Here is a 13,013-nt window from a genome sequence, read left to right as displayed (position 1 = left end):
GCTTATCGAAGCGCGACATTTGAAATGGTGATGAAAGCACACACAAAAAAAGGAAAAATTCATAAATAATATTTATAAAAATGATATATATATATATATATATATATATATATATTGTATGTACAATAGTAGTATATATATTGTGCTATACCATATAAGGCTTGTTTTCTATTCCTGCACTGGCTGAACTGTGCACACTGGTGCAATAAGTTAGAGTGAGACAAAATATACTTTATTGTCTCATTCTAACTTATTGCATCAGTTCAGGAATAGAAAACAAGCCTATTGTAAGCGAATCTGTATGTATTTAGTAGCATGGGCATTTTGTTTTATAATATTTTATAACTTTTATATCTTTTTAAAACAAAATTAATGTGAGATCCGATTTATTCGCCAAACATGTTTCTCACTTACTTGGTTCAGTTAGGTTAGATAAGATAAAAAAAAAATAAAAAATGCCATATTACTGTGGCCAACCAATCACATTTGGTGTTGTTACCCCCCCTACTTAAAAGGCTTTACACTCCCTCCTGTTATTTCTTATCTCCATGGCCCAGCCTAATGGCGGGAGGGTGCGGGAGGGGGGCCTTTGGCCCCCCTTGCACCAACACGTGTGTGTGTGTGTGTGTGTGTGTAAGTCTGATCTAGTATGCCACAGCACATGCGCATGTGACCGCAGAGAGTACTTATGTCATCGGTATGACAGATTTCCTAACCCAAAAGTAGTCAACTTTAACTGTTAATATTTCGCTTTGCGGGGCAGAGCGACGCTTTTTTCTGCCAAATTCTTTCATTTTAAGCAAAAACGCATCGAATGAGTGCAAATTTATTGATATATCTCGTGAGGTAGCTAAACTGAATAATTATCCCCATTCTTATAATTATGCGTTTGAGGTTGCGTTCCACTTAATGACCGCAACGTTTGCGAGCGTTATGTGGAACGTAGTTTGAAAAATCTGTGCTCTGTCCTTACCTAACCTAACCTAACCTAACCTAACTATTGTTGATCCTATCCATAGACATATTAAATATAGACCGCGTTTGGTTAAGAAACTGTTAAAACTTTAGAAAGAGACAACATGCTTCCTTGGTGCATCTTTCTCTGTCTATCAAAACCTATCAATACCTTTTCATTCCCACTACTTTTTTATTCTACGAATCAACGAAGGCTTCGTTCCCCCACCACGCGTCGTTAGACAAAGAGGAGACTACCATGAAATCAGGCTCACTCTTTCTAAAGTTTCACGGTGCCCAAACAAAGGAAAGGTAGGGAACGCGCAGTCTATATTTAATATGTCTATGATCCTCTCGTATTTGGAGTTTGCTGATAAATACGACGCGTATAAAAGCTGTGAAATATTTATATAAATACGTTATCCCTATATATTTGATAAATATGGCGTTGATTTTAAATGTTTGTGCTCAAAAAAAACTTTTCTTTGAGAATTTCAGTAATTTGAAACAGGCTGTAATCTATATTATGTATAACGGTCGCACAGTTAAGGTTAGAAATTAGTAAATTTTTAAATATTTAATAATTTATAATTAATAAATGTTTTTTAAAAAATTTCTTACCGAATTTTACAAAAATGAATTAGTTGCTACAATGAAAACACGATTTCCTGATTATTAATCTAAATTTATGATTTTGTAGAAGTTTCCTACAGTGTATAATGTGAAGTATTTTTCAACAAAAAGTTATGAGGAAACTTCTATGGAAAAAACTGAAATTTACTATGGAACTTTAACGAGACAAATTAGAGCTCTCAAACTTTTTTCATTATTGACATCCACTGGTGGCTTATTGGCTCAGCCACCTCTTTATTTAAAAGCCATAGAAAGTGGTAATACAGGAGCTGTTTTAGGAATACTTGCGTTTGGATTTTTAACTATAACTACTCCTTTATTAATACATCTATTAACAAAGAAATATGTAACACACTTATATTACAATGCAAAAGAAGATAAATATATTGCAAACACTTATAGTCTATTTGTTCAGAAAAAAGAGGTATTTATAAATTGTGTAAGATATATTGTTTATAATATCTTTTGAATAATATAAATTTTTTTATGTTTCAGCTCACATTTACACCAAACGATGTAGTAGTACCAGATGTAACTGGCATGTTCACAAGTTGTATTATAAAAGGTATGCCTTTATTTTTAGAACAAAAGTTTTTTCACGATTCTAATCACTATATACGAATAATGGGATATGATAAGCCAGTAGATTTTAAATTAAGCAATAAAAATAGTCTTAATCAAGCAGTTACAGTGGACACTAAATGTAAAGATCATATAAATAAAAAATAATTATAATATTTGAAGGAGAATACTTTACTTATTGCTTAGATTTTTTTCTTCATCTGAAGAATCTTATAATTTATTTAACATTATGTGATGCATCATGTTGATCATTGTACTAAGTAGCACTGAAACGTTCTTATACTTGCTTACACTAGCTTGTTTCCGCTTGCACTAGTTCAGTGCAACAATATATGATCAAGTACTTAGCTAGTTTATATTGATTTCATATATTTTTGAACAATTAATTTTTTAACAGTGCTTATAAGTTTTTATTTCATAAACTTCTTTTCATTGCTACTCAGCTTGGACATGTTTCATCTACTTGATATGTTTTTAACCTTTTTGTAGAAATATGTTATTTTAGATAGTTTATAATGCAACATCTTATAATATGAGTGATGTATTGGATGATTGCAAAAGTTCGTGCCCGATTTGAAGTTATTACCACCATCTATGCAAATCGGGCACGAACTTTTGCAATCATCCAATATAATAGCTATTAAGTGCGATTTCAACACTAAATGTCGAATTAGCATTTAATTAAAAAAACTACTCTAGAAATATCTGCAACAAAATTTCTAAGTATAATTCGTTGTTCCTAAATTGGATTCATTCTTATTGGTGTAAAACACTAAAAGTAATATTTCTATCTATATTAACAAAATATAACAAATATATCAATAAGTCGTTAATTAAAATATTATAAATATGTTAATAAGTTGCAATTCAAAATTTAGTCAAAGGCTCTTATTGTTGGTTATATATTTTATTTGTATCAGTTATAAAGAATAAAGTATTTTTTAATAAAATTAATAATTTGGTTGGAAATGGAGTTAACATTAATAAGTTTGTAATAAGAATAATATTATATATATAATATTTTGTGTGTGTATATACACACTATACTATTTTATATTTATATATATATATATATACATATATGTATATACATAAAATTTGCCATCTATATATAGGACAATTAGACTAAATATAATCTCCAATATTATGGTTCATTTTCATCATGCAAAATGTGCTTTTTTATCATATGGTAACCCATTCCAATTGTCAAGAAAGCTATTGCTGTTCCTTGCGCAGCAACTCGTAGCTGTATCAAATATAACTGCGTAGATATCTTCCTCTTTTTGAAAGAATAAGCACCATAGCCACAGATGCCTACCAAACTTATTAAACCTGTTTAAAAAACAATAGCTGATATTAATGACAAATATTATATTTTTACATGTTTTATATATGCATACATACTTGCAACAAGGAATGGTGATCTTCGTCCTTTTTCTAATAATCTTTCTGACAATGTTTGATCTACTATGGTATCATTATCAGTGGCCATTTTTAAAGAAATTTAATTTCTATTAACCTGAAAATTGATTAATTTTTAAAATAATCCATTTTGTGCAAAAATTGCATATTAGATTAAATATTCTAGATATTTTAGAGATAATTGATTTTTCCAGTAAACTTATTTCTCAAAATATTTATTTGTATTATTTATTTGTAGATTTACCACTTTTATTCAAATTTGAATATTAAATTAATTTAAATAAAAAACAAAAATTTATATTCATAAATTAATTTTTATAGCTTTATATTTAGATTTATTACACTTCAATTAGGTATAATTCTACTATAAATAATAATTAATAATTATGCACAAATTATTCTTTGAACAAAAATAAATAAATTTAACTTTGTTATTACATCAGTATTTCATCATTTCTTTGATATACATATATCTCATTGTTAATAATTTAGTTTTTTTTCTGCAAAAACTGCATCAATATATGAAAAATTCACACACATAGACTACATATAAAATTAAATATATTAAAAATTTATTAAAAAATTAAAAAATTTTTATGATAATTTTATTTGTAACAAGATTTATTATGGATTTTAACTACGCTGGATTTGTATAATTCAAGAATGAAAGAAAGATTATTATTCTATTGAATCATTTTTTGTTTTTTTTTAGTATTATACAATTAACATTACATATTACATTGATATAATAAATATCCGTTAACAATAAACTAAATATAAATATTATTTAATTATAAAAACCTATAAAGTGTTCTAATTATATACATCAATATTAATGATACCTAACCCTAAACTTACACCTAAAATTCTTTTTAAAAAAATCTATAAAATTAAAAACTCTTGTAACAATAGAAATACTCAAAATATAAATTTTCTCTTAATTTTTTCATATCGAATCTATTGAACTTGAATCACTTGTACTTTTTCTTAATGAACCTTGAAATTACTTAACCATACATTCCTTCTCTTATATTAATTTGTAATATAAGACATGTAAATTCTCTATGTATTTCGGACAATTCTCTTGACATAAAAACACAAATCTGTATTCGCGAAAGCACATATCAACCATTATGATGGGCTTTGCTCACCTTTATATATTTAGCAGAATGCACAAAGTGTTGAAGGTGAAGGTCCCGTTAGTACACACATGTAAAAGCACACATTCTCATATATTGATTGATGCCAAGGGTAATCAGCTGACTTTCCAGCAAAAAATGCAGGTAGACATACTGTTATATAATTGGTTATTGACTAGGGAGTTTTAGTCTTGAACATTTTTGTATTTGATAGCTAATCATATTTTATGTTTATTTCTGGCTGAAAGCTTGTTCATCTTGTGGCCCACTTGTTCTTCTTCTTCTTCTTTATTAATTATAATAGGTATCTGGGGATCGATTATGTATCTTGGGCACAGATTAATAGACAGATAGCCAAAGGTCTGAAAAAGGCAAGACCGGCATTTCCGTGCGACAGACTTTGCCCCTTACCGACACACTTTGCCCCTGGTTCGAGTCCGTGCTAAACTCCGTTAACTTTACCAAAAGACTTTGCCCCTGGTTCGAGTCCGTGCTAAACTCCGTTAACTTTACCAAAAGACTTTGCCCCTGGTTCGAGTCCGTGCTAAACTCCGTTAACTTTACCAAAAGACTTCGCCCCTGCACCCCTATTCTGTAACTTTTTAACAATACTTTCAAGGAGAGATCGCGGTTGACTCTTTACCGATTTTGATCTCCTTTTTTATAGTGAATCTGTATTGAATTTAAGTTGATCCGTGTTCGAGCTTTTCGTCCAATGCGCCTTGTAAGTAATATTTTTTTTTTATATTGGATATTTAGAGAAATTTTCATGTTTGTTATAAGGCCTAAAGAAAGACACAATTTTGATTAGTACCGCTGGCGCAGCGGGAGAACACAAGAGTAGTAACTGTGGGGATCGATCCAAGGTTCAAAACTTGGGATGACATAACTTTTTTTGTTTTTTATTATTTTTTATGTATATGTTATATGTATTATTTATTACGTAGACATAAATATTCGGCATATATTTATTGTTTTTTAGATACGCATATATCTTCTTATATATTTAAAATGTATAAAATAATCATAATATAAATAAAATATTTTTAGAAATATTTTAATTTTTTAAAAATTCATACATTTTTTAAATTTTTAATCCGAATGTTTTCCGTAAGTTATGAAAAGTGTGTATTATAACATTATTAGATTATTTAAGAAAATTTAAAAAATGTATAAATTTTTAAAAAGTAAAAATATTTCTAAAAATATTTCTCTGTAAAAATATTTTATTTATATTATGATTATTTTATACATTTTAAATATATAAGAAGATATATGCGTATCTAAAAAACAATAAATATATGCCGAATATTTATGTCTACGTAATAAATAATACATATAACATATACATATAAAATAATAAAAAACAAAAAAAAATTATGCCATCCCAAGTTTTGAACCTGGGATCCCACAATTACTACTATTACCGTCGTATTAACGACGCGACTTTTGACTTCGAAAATGACTTATTTCTTGGGAATGTAGTTAGTAGTTACTGCATTGGCCACTATTACGATATGGCGCTGAAATCAGTGAGAAATGCCGGTCTCGCCTTCATCCAGGTCTTTGGCTATCTGTCTACTAATCTGTGACACAGACATCTATATATAAACTAGACTGCTAACTCCTTATGTACAAGTAACTATATGTATTGACACATATATAGGCTGGATTTCGTATGTGTGCGTGCATGTGTCTATAGTACACGTTACGTATATTATATGTACATGCGCAGAAAGAACGATATCTGCGCAGAATGAACGATTTTGGTATATACTTTCTGCGGTCATTTTACATAAGCGAAATTGAGGGAGTTAGGATCGGTTTCACCATCTCTGATTAACTCAATCGGCCGATTAAACTATGAGAACGTTTACACGGCACCCTTAATCGGGTTTAATAACATTCGTAGTTGTAAGACTGGCCAATCACAGCCGTTCCATTCTTCAGGGAAATGGCTGTGATTGGCCAGTTTTACAACTACGGGTGTTATTAAACCTGATTAAGGGTACCGTGTAAACGTACTCTATATCTTTGTCTCTTTTTAAGAACGTAGCTGAAAAGAGACAAAGATATAGTTTAATCGGTCGATTGAGTTAATCGGAGATGGTGAAACCGGCCCTTAGCAGTCTAGTTTATATATAGATGTCTGTGGTTGCTCACGAGGTGAATATTACAAAAGTGAACAAATTTACTAGATTTCGACAAATAAAATCGTAGATAATCTAGTGAATCTCCTCACTTTTGTAATTTTCACCTGGCAACTTACTGAGCAAACTCACCCAAGAACCGTAATAGGCACCTTGTTCTTTTCAGCTAAACTGGTTGCACTAATTCAGAGTTTATCTCTTTCCTTCTAAAGGGGAGTAAAAGAAATAAATTTTGAAACTCTGAATTAGTGCAGCCAGTACAGATGAAAAGAACAGACTAGGCCTGTTTCTACCATGGACGTATGAATATATCTGGACCACAGATTAGTAGACAGATAGCCAAAGACCTGGATGAAGGCGAGACCGGCATTTCTCACTGATTTCAGCGCCATATCGTAATAGTGGCCAATGCAGTAACTACTAACTACATTCCCAAGAAATAAGTCATTTTCGAAGTCAAAAGTCGCGTCGTTAATACGACGGTAATAGTAGTAATTGTGGGATCCCAGGTTCAAAACTTGGGATGGCATAATTTTTTTTTGTTTTTTATTATTTTATATGTATATGTTATATGTATTATTTATTACGTAGACATAAATATTCGGCATATATTTATTGTTTTTTAGATACGCATATATCTTCTTATATATTTAAAATGTATAAAATAATCATAATATAAATAAAATATTTTTACAGAGAAATATTTTTAGAAATATTTTTACTTTTTAAAAATTTATACATTTTTTAAATTTTCTTAAATAATCTAATAATGTTATAATACACACTTTTCATAACTTACGGAAAACATTCGGATTAAAAATTTAAAAAATGTATGAATTTTTAAAAAATTAAAATATTTCTAAAAATATTTTATTTATATTATGATTATTTTATACATTTTAAATATATAAGAAGATATATGCGTATCTAAAAAACAATAAATATATGCCGAATATTTATGTCTACGTAATAAATAATACATATAACATATACATAAAAAATAATAAAAAACAAAAAAAAGTTATGTCATCCCAAGTTTTGAACCTTGGATCGATCCCCACAGTTACTACTCTTGTGTTCTCCCGCTGCGCCAGCGGTACTAATCAAAATTGTGTCTTTCTTTAGGCCTTATAACAAACATGAAAATTTCTCTAAATATCCAATATAAAAAAAAAATATTACTTACAAGGCGCATTGGACGAAAAGCTCGAACACGGATCAACTTAAATTCAATACAGATTCACTATAAAAAAGGAGATCAAAATCGGTAAAGAGTCAACCGCGATCTCTCCTTGAAAGTATTGTTAAAAAGTTACAGAATAGGGGTGCAGGGGCGAAGTCTTTTGGTAAAGTTAACGGAGTTTAGCACGGACTCGAACCAGGGGCAAAGTCTTTTGGTAAAGTTAACGGAGTTTAGCACGGACTCGAACCAGGGGCAAAGTCTTTTGGTAAAGTTAACGGAGTTTAGCACGGACTCGAACCAGGGACAAAGTGTGTCGGTAAGGGGCAAAGTCTGTCGCACGGAAATGCCGGTCTTGCCTTTTTCAGACCTTTGGCTATCTGTCTATTAATCTGTGTCTGGACGGAGTGTAAAGTTAGTTTTAGGGCGAGGGGACCGAGACTGGCGCGGCGGGGGATCGGCCATCTTCTTTGGCGACATTTTGGCGCTCTCTTTGAAATGTGACATATCATATTTTATTTCTACTTCTATTGCATGAGAACAGACTTTTATAGAATAGAACATTAATTCAACAATTGTGCGCAATTGAAAATAATTTTCTGTTTATATTAAAAGTTTATATCTTTTAATATAAATGATGCAAAATATGATATATTTTTATTGTTTGTATGGAGAACCATAATCCTCATATTTTGGCTTTTTTGAAACGTATTAAAACATTTTAAGCTATAAAGTCATAATTATATAAAATATAATTTATTAAAATTTTTGAAAAATTATTGAAAATAACTTTATACCTAAATATATTTTATACATATATATATATATATATATATATATATGAATTACACTCATAAACATTAAAATCAACTTTATTATAACAATATTGATCATATATATGTAATACCACGAGACCACTTTATAGCTAAAAGTGTTCTTAATTCGTTTAAAAAAATCTGAATCATGAGAATTACGGTTCTTCATATAAATAACAAAAATATATCACTGCAGCTCAGTTGGTTGATGAAAAAGAATTGTGTTATTGGATTCGGGGAAAGAAAGACTAGATTTTTATCATTAACTTTGCGATAACTTTTAGGGTGCCGGCACATGCAGCGTAACTGGCGTAAGCGTAACCTGCGTATTCTAGTAATTTTACACTTCGGCGTAAAATATTACTAGGATACGCAGACTACGCTGTTTTATTACGCCGATTCAAGAAACTGACGGAAGTGTATCGTGGTGCAGAGAGAGAGTGCATTTATTCCACTAACAGTACCTCGTCAGTGATTATTCGCACAAAAAATTTGCAAATAAAAATGAATGAGAATCAAATCAGGGTAAGTTAAAAAGTAGCTTTATAGTCTGATTATACTTTATGTTCTTATTATTACAAAATAAAATAATACAAAACAATTGATTTTAGGAAATTACATGTTAGCTGGCTAAAAAATAAGCCAGAACGGATGCAAAAGTTTATCGTAATAGAGGGAGAGCCATTAATTCGTAATAATCTCTTTGCAATATTAACGTTATATAATTTTAGATTATCCATAGACATACTTTTAATTATTAATTATTTTATTTTAGCTTTTGTAAAGCAATGCTTATGTCAGAATACAGAAGAAGTATGCATCATTGAAAATGAAAATCATAAAAAAATTTCTGTCATCTACCACATTGATCTACCACATACGACGAACTTCTTTCTTTTCAGATAGTATTTTCCAGATTGCAAACAGTTTTAATAAGTGATTTTTTCTAATTTTCCACTGTTGAACTGTTTACTTCTTCTTCCATCTCTGCCACCGTTTCCAAATAATAAGTAATAATAAATCAGAATTTATGTATTCTGATCCCACAATCACCTATTAATATAAAAGATTCGTATTAGAATTTTAACTTTATATATTATTAATTATAACGTAATCAATATAAATATAAATTAGTTTTACCTTTTGTAATGACGAGTCTACCATGGTATCACCGATAATCTTTTTACATAGCCTCAAAAACACACGAGGTGTACTAAGTGCAGATATACTACAAATATTACGCTTCACACATGTCCGGGCTTCACATGACGCGTACCTTTTCAGATGCGTAAGTTACGAAAACCAATCACAAATTTGTTTTGCATTTCTGTTAGAATGTCTAACAGAAACTCTAATCTGTGATTGGTTAAATTAGTTACGCTTTTTTCACATTTACGTAAAATACGCCCTATGTGAATCTCGAGCCCAAAATGGCGTAACTTCTGTTAAAATTACTAGAATACGCAGGTTACGCTTACGCAAGTTACGCTGCATGTGCCGGCACCCTTATTGTAACAGCCGATTGCAACACAAAGCGGCATTTTTTAATATTTTCGTGTAATAAATTAATTTCGCACAATAAAATAATTCAATGACACTGTTCTATACCTATGGAGCAGCACTAATGTCGCCAGACAATATGGCGGCCCCCTCCTCCCCTAAAATCTTCACCCCCCGCGCCAGAAGGCTCCGTCCAGATATATTCATACGTCTATGGTTTCTACCAACATCGGTTAACTTTAAGGCCATTGCACGTACAAAAATTTTAGTCGTAATAGTAAGGCTGTAAGCAAATCGTCCAATCACAGTCAAGCATTCTTATTACGTTATGATAATTCTTCTCTATGATTGGACGATTTGCTTACGGCCTTACGATTACGACTAAAATTTTTGTACGTGCAATAGCCTTTAACCTTCGGTTAAACTATATATCTTTGTCTCTTTTTAAGAACGTATCTGAAAAAAGACAAAGATATAGAGTACGTTTACACGGCACCCTTAATCGGGTTTAATAACATCCGTAGTTGTAAGACTGGCCAATCACAGCCGTTCCATTCTTTAGGGAAATGGCTGTGATTGGCCAGTTTTATAACTACGGATGTTATTAAACCTGATTAAGGGTGCCGTGTAAACGTACTCATTGTTTAACCGTAGGTTAAAGTTAACCGACGTTGGTAAAAACAGGACAAATGGCATGGGATGAATGTAAAGGCCATTCCACAATAGGTTGCAAATGCTCTCGTTGCCAGTTGATAATTGCGGATTGACCAATCGGATTGGTCTCATCAGATATTCAAAAATGAGTAAAACAGATAAAAAACACAGTCATGAGGAGCTTGAGTTTAAAAGAGACTAAAAATAATATAATAAACATTTAAGAGTTGACAGAAAAGGTATAGATGGAGTTCGGTTTTTATCGGTCGGCTGTGAATTACAGATTCCCTTATTACGGCCAAAAAACTGAGAGAATCATATTAAAATCGTAATATTCGTAATCAATAGGATCGTTTGCAAGTCGCTACAAAATAATTTTCTAAAAATAATTAAAATATCAAAATAAAACTTCTAAAAACGTAGAGAATGAGCAACTAACTGTGAGAACAGGTGCAATTGAGTTCGTATTTTATATTTGTTATACATTTTTAAGAGCCAAAATGCAAAATCTGATTTTGTAGGGCAGTGTAATTACAAACATAAAGAATATATTTTAAAAAGTTTTATGAGACAATATAACTTCTTCGAGGCTTACGAGGCAAAAGGAGCGGATGATTTCACTAGATCTATATCTATATAGTAGCTCATGCGAGGAAATTTCCGTAATAACATATAAAATACATATACCAGCTCGACAAGGAAAGATTACTATATATCGTTCTGTCTTCGTTTTTCTTGTATTTCGCATGATGTAACGTTTATATATATGTATTATGTATTATATATGGGTTTTAACCCTAAGAGAGATGGGACAATGTGCCGTCGTGGGGTAAAATCGGATATCGGATATGACGTTTTTGATGGCGAATCTTTTGGAAATCGACACATCTGATATCCTTTTTTACTTGATTAGTGCAATAACCAGCACAGCAACTTTTTAGGCATTTTGTAAACTAGAGATATTAGACAAGGCAAAGAAGGAAAAAGTAGTGTCAATATAACCACATAGGCCGGTATTCATAGTCGGTTCTTATATTTAAAGGTGCCTTTTCATGTTGACGCTCGACGCTCATTTTTAGCGGCAAAAGACGTCACGTGACCAAAATTGACGAATTGATATCTTTATTTTTGATCACGTGACGTCTTTTGACGCTAAAAATGAGCGTCGAGCATCAGCATAAAAAGGCACCTTAAGACTGTCTTAAGTACAATCTTAAGATGTGATTAACCAATCACAGAGCCGTATTTGCATCTTAAGACATTACTTAAGACGGTCTTGAAATAAGAACGGACTATGAATACCGGCCATAGTTAACGATACATTAAACCTTAAAAAAAAAAAAAAAATTAGGCATTTTGGAGTCACCTATTTTATTTGAAACAAAAAATTATTAAATTTTATTTTGAGATTACATTGGAAATACGGCACATTATATAAATCACATAGTCTGAAATAAAATACAACTGAAATAAAATACATACCTTATAATTTGCACAAATGTTAACACTACTTTCACTTTATATTGACAGGTGACAGGTTAGGGTCGGCTAGGCTTTCTTTGTTAGTTATATATATATTTCTCTCTCGCACTTCCGGTTATGCCCCAAGCGACGGAGCCAATCAGAAATCGTTACCGCATTGTCTCATCTCTCTTATAGTGGGAGCTTTCCAACAAGGATACAGTGTAACACAGTGTATCATTCTATCTTCTTTCAATACATGGACCCAGATAGCAAGTTGCCGATCAATTTACTTGAAATTGCTTTGATTAAGTTGTTTTCAATGTTGAGGAAAGCGGCTTCCGATTTTATCTATTAAATTGTCGATTGTTATTGCTATCGACAATTGTGAGCAACTTTTGAGAGCAACAATTGCTTTCTTAATAAAAAGTTATTGGAAATCACAGAGCAACATGACGAAAACAATTTCCACCTAAAATTTTAACAACTAGAGTAGGCAACTATTGTTCGTATAATGCCTTTA

The 13,013-nt window shown here is 31.0% G+C and overlaps 2 protein-coding genes and 1 long non-coding RNA gene across 4 annotated transcripts; 2 read left to right on the top strand and 1 right to left on the bottom strand.

Annotated features, from left to right (window-relative positions):
- The first annotated feature begins 688 nt into the window (after positions 1-688).
- LOC145948988 (transmembrane protein 70 homolog, mitochondrial) lies at positions 689-2,336 on the top strand. The gene is made up of 3 exons (XM_083058631.1): positions 689-1,504; positions 1,655-2,011; positions 2,083-2,336. The coding sequence occupies exons 1-3, from the start codon at positions 1,397-1,399 to the stop codon at positions 2,314-2,316; spliced, it is 699 nt and encodes a 232-aa protein (XP_082914757.1). The 5' UTR covers positions 689-1,396; the 3' UTR covers positions 2,317-2,336.
- A 734-nt stretch (positions 2,337-3,070) lies between these two features.
- Positions 3,071-4,941, bottom strand: LOC145948989 (HIG1 domain family member 1C-like). Of its 2 annotated transcripts, none has more exons than XM_083058633.1 (3): positions 4,604-4,624; positions 3,574-3,688; positions 3,071-3,501 (listed from the first exon to the last, which is right to left on the bottom strand). In XM_083058633.1, exons 2-3 carry the CDS (start codon positions 3,659-3,661, stop codon positions 3,314-3,316), a joined length of 276 nt encoding a protein of 91 aa, XP_082914759.1. In that variant the 5' UTR covers positions 3,662-3,688; positions 4,604-4,624; the 3' UTR covers positions 3,071-3,313. The 2 variants fall into 2 exon arrangements, with proteins under 2 accessions (XP_082914759.1, XP_082914758.1); XM_083058632.1 differs by lacking the exon at positions 4,604-4,624 and adding an exon at positions 4,743-4,941 and having other exon boundaries at positions 3,074-3,501.
- A 4,255-nt stretch (positions 4,942-9,196) lies between these two features.
- LOC145947741 (uncharacterized) lies at positions 9,197-9,796 on the top strand. The gene is made up of 3 exons (XR_014427233.1): positions 9,197-9,400; positions 9,487-9,566; positions 9,651-9,796. It is a non-coding gene; the product is annotated as an uncharacterized LOC145947741 (long non-coding RNA).
- Positions 9,797-13,013: the final 3,217 nt, after the last annotated feature.

The sequence above is a fragment of the Prenolepis imparis genome, unplaced genomic scaffold (genome assembly GCF_030444845.1).
Source record: "Prenolepis imparis isolate NDT839.2.m4 unplaced genomic scaffold, iyPreImpa1.0 SCAF_2, whole genome shotgun sequence".
NCBI classification, from domain to species: domain Eukaryota; kingdom Metazoa; phylum Arthropoda; class Insecta; order Hymenoptera; family Formicidae; genus Prenolepis; species Prenolepis imparis.
This window is presented reverse-complemented; position numbering and strand designations above follow the sequence as displayed.

What these genes read in the sequence shown, in the direction of transcription:
- LOC145948988 (XM_083058631.1), top strand. Translation starts at nt 1,397, where the DNA reads ATGGCGTTGATTTTAAATGTTTGTGCTCAAAAAAAACTTTTCTTTGAG. An exon ending in ATAACGGTCGCACAGTTAAG is followed by an intron (nt 1,505 to 1,654) that starts GTTAGAAATTAG and finishes ATGATTTTGTAG; the next exon opens with AAGTTTCCTACAGTGTATAA. An exon ending in TATTTGTTCAGAAAAAAGAG is followed by an intron (nt 2,012 to 2,082) that starts GTATTTATAAAT and finishes TTTATGTTTCAG; the next exon opens with CTCACATTTACACCAAACGA.
- LOC145948989 (XM_083058632.1), bottom strand. Translation starts at nt 3,661, where the DNA reads ATGGCCACTGATAATGATACCATAGTAGATCAAACATTGTCAGAAAGA. An exon ending in ATCACCATTCCTTGTTGCAA is followed by an intron (nt 3,502 to 3,573) that starts GTATGTATGCAT and finishes TTTTTTAAACAG; the next exon opens with GTTTAATAAGTTTGGTAGGC.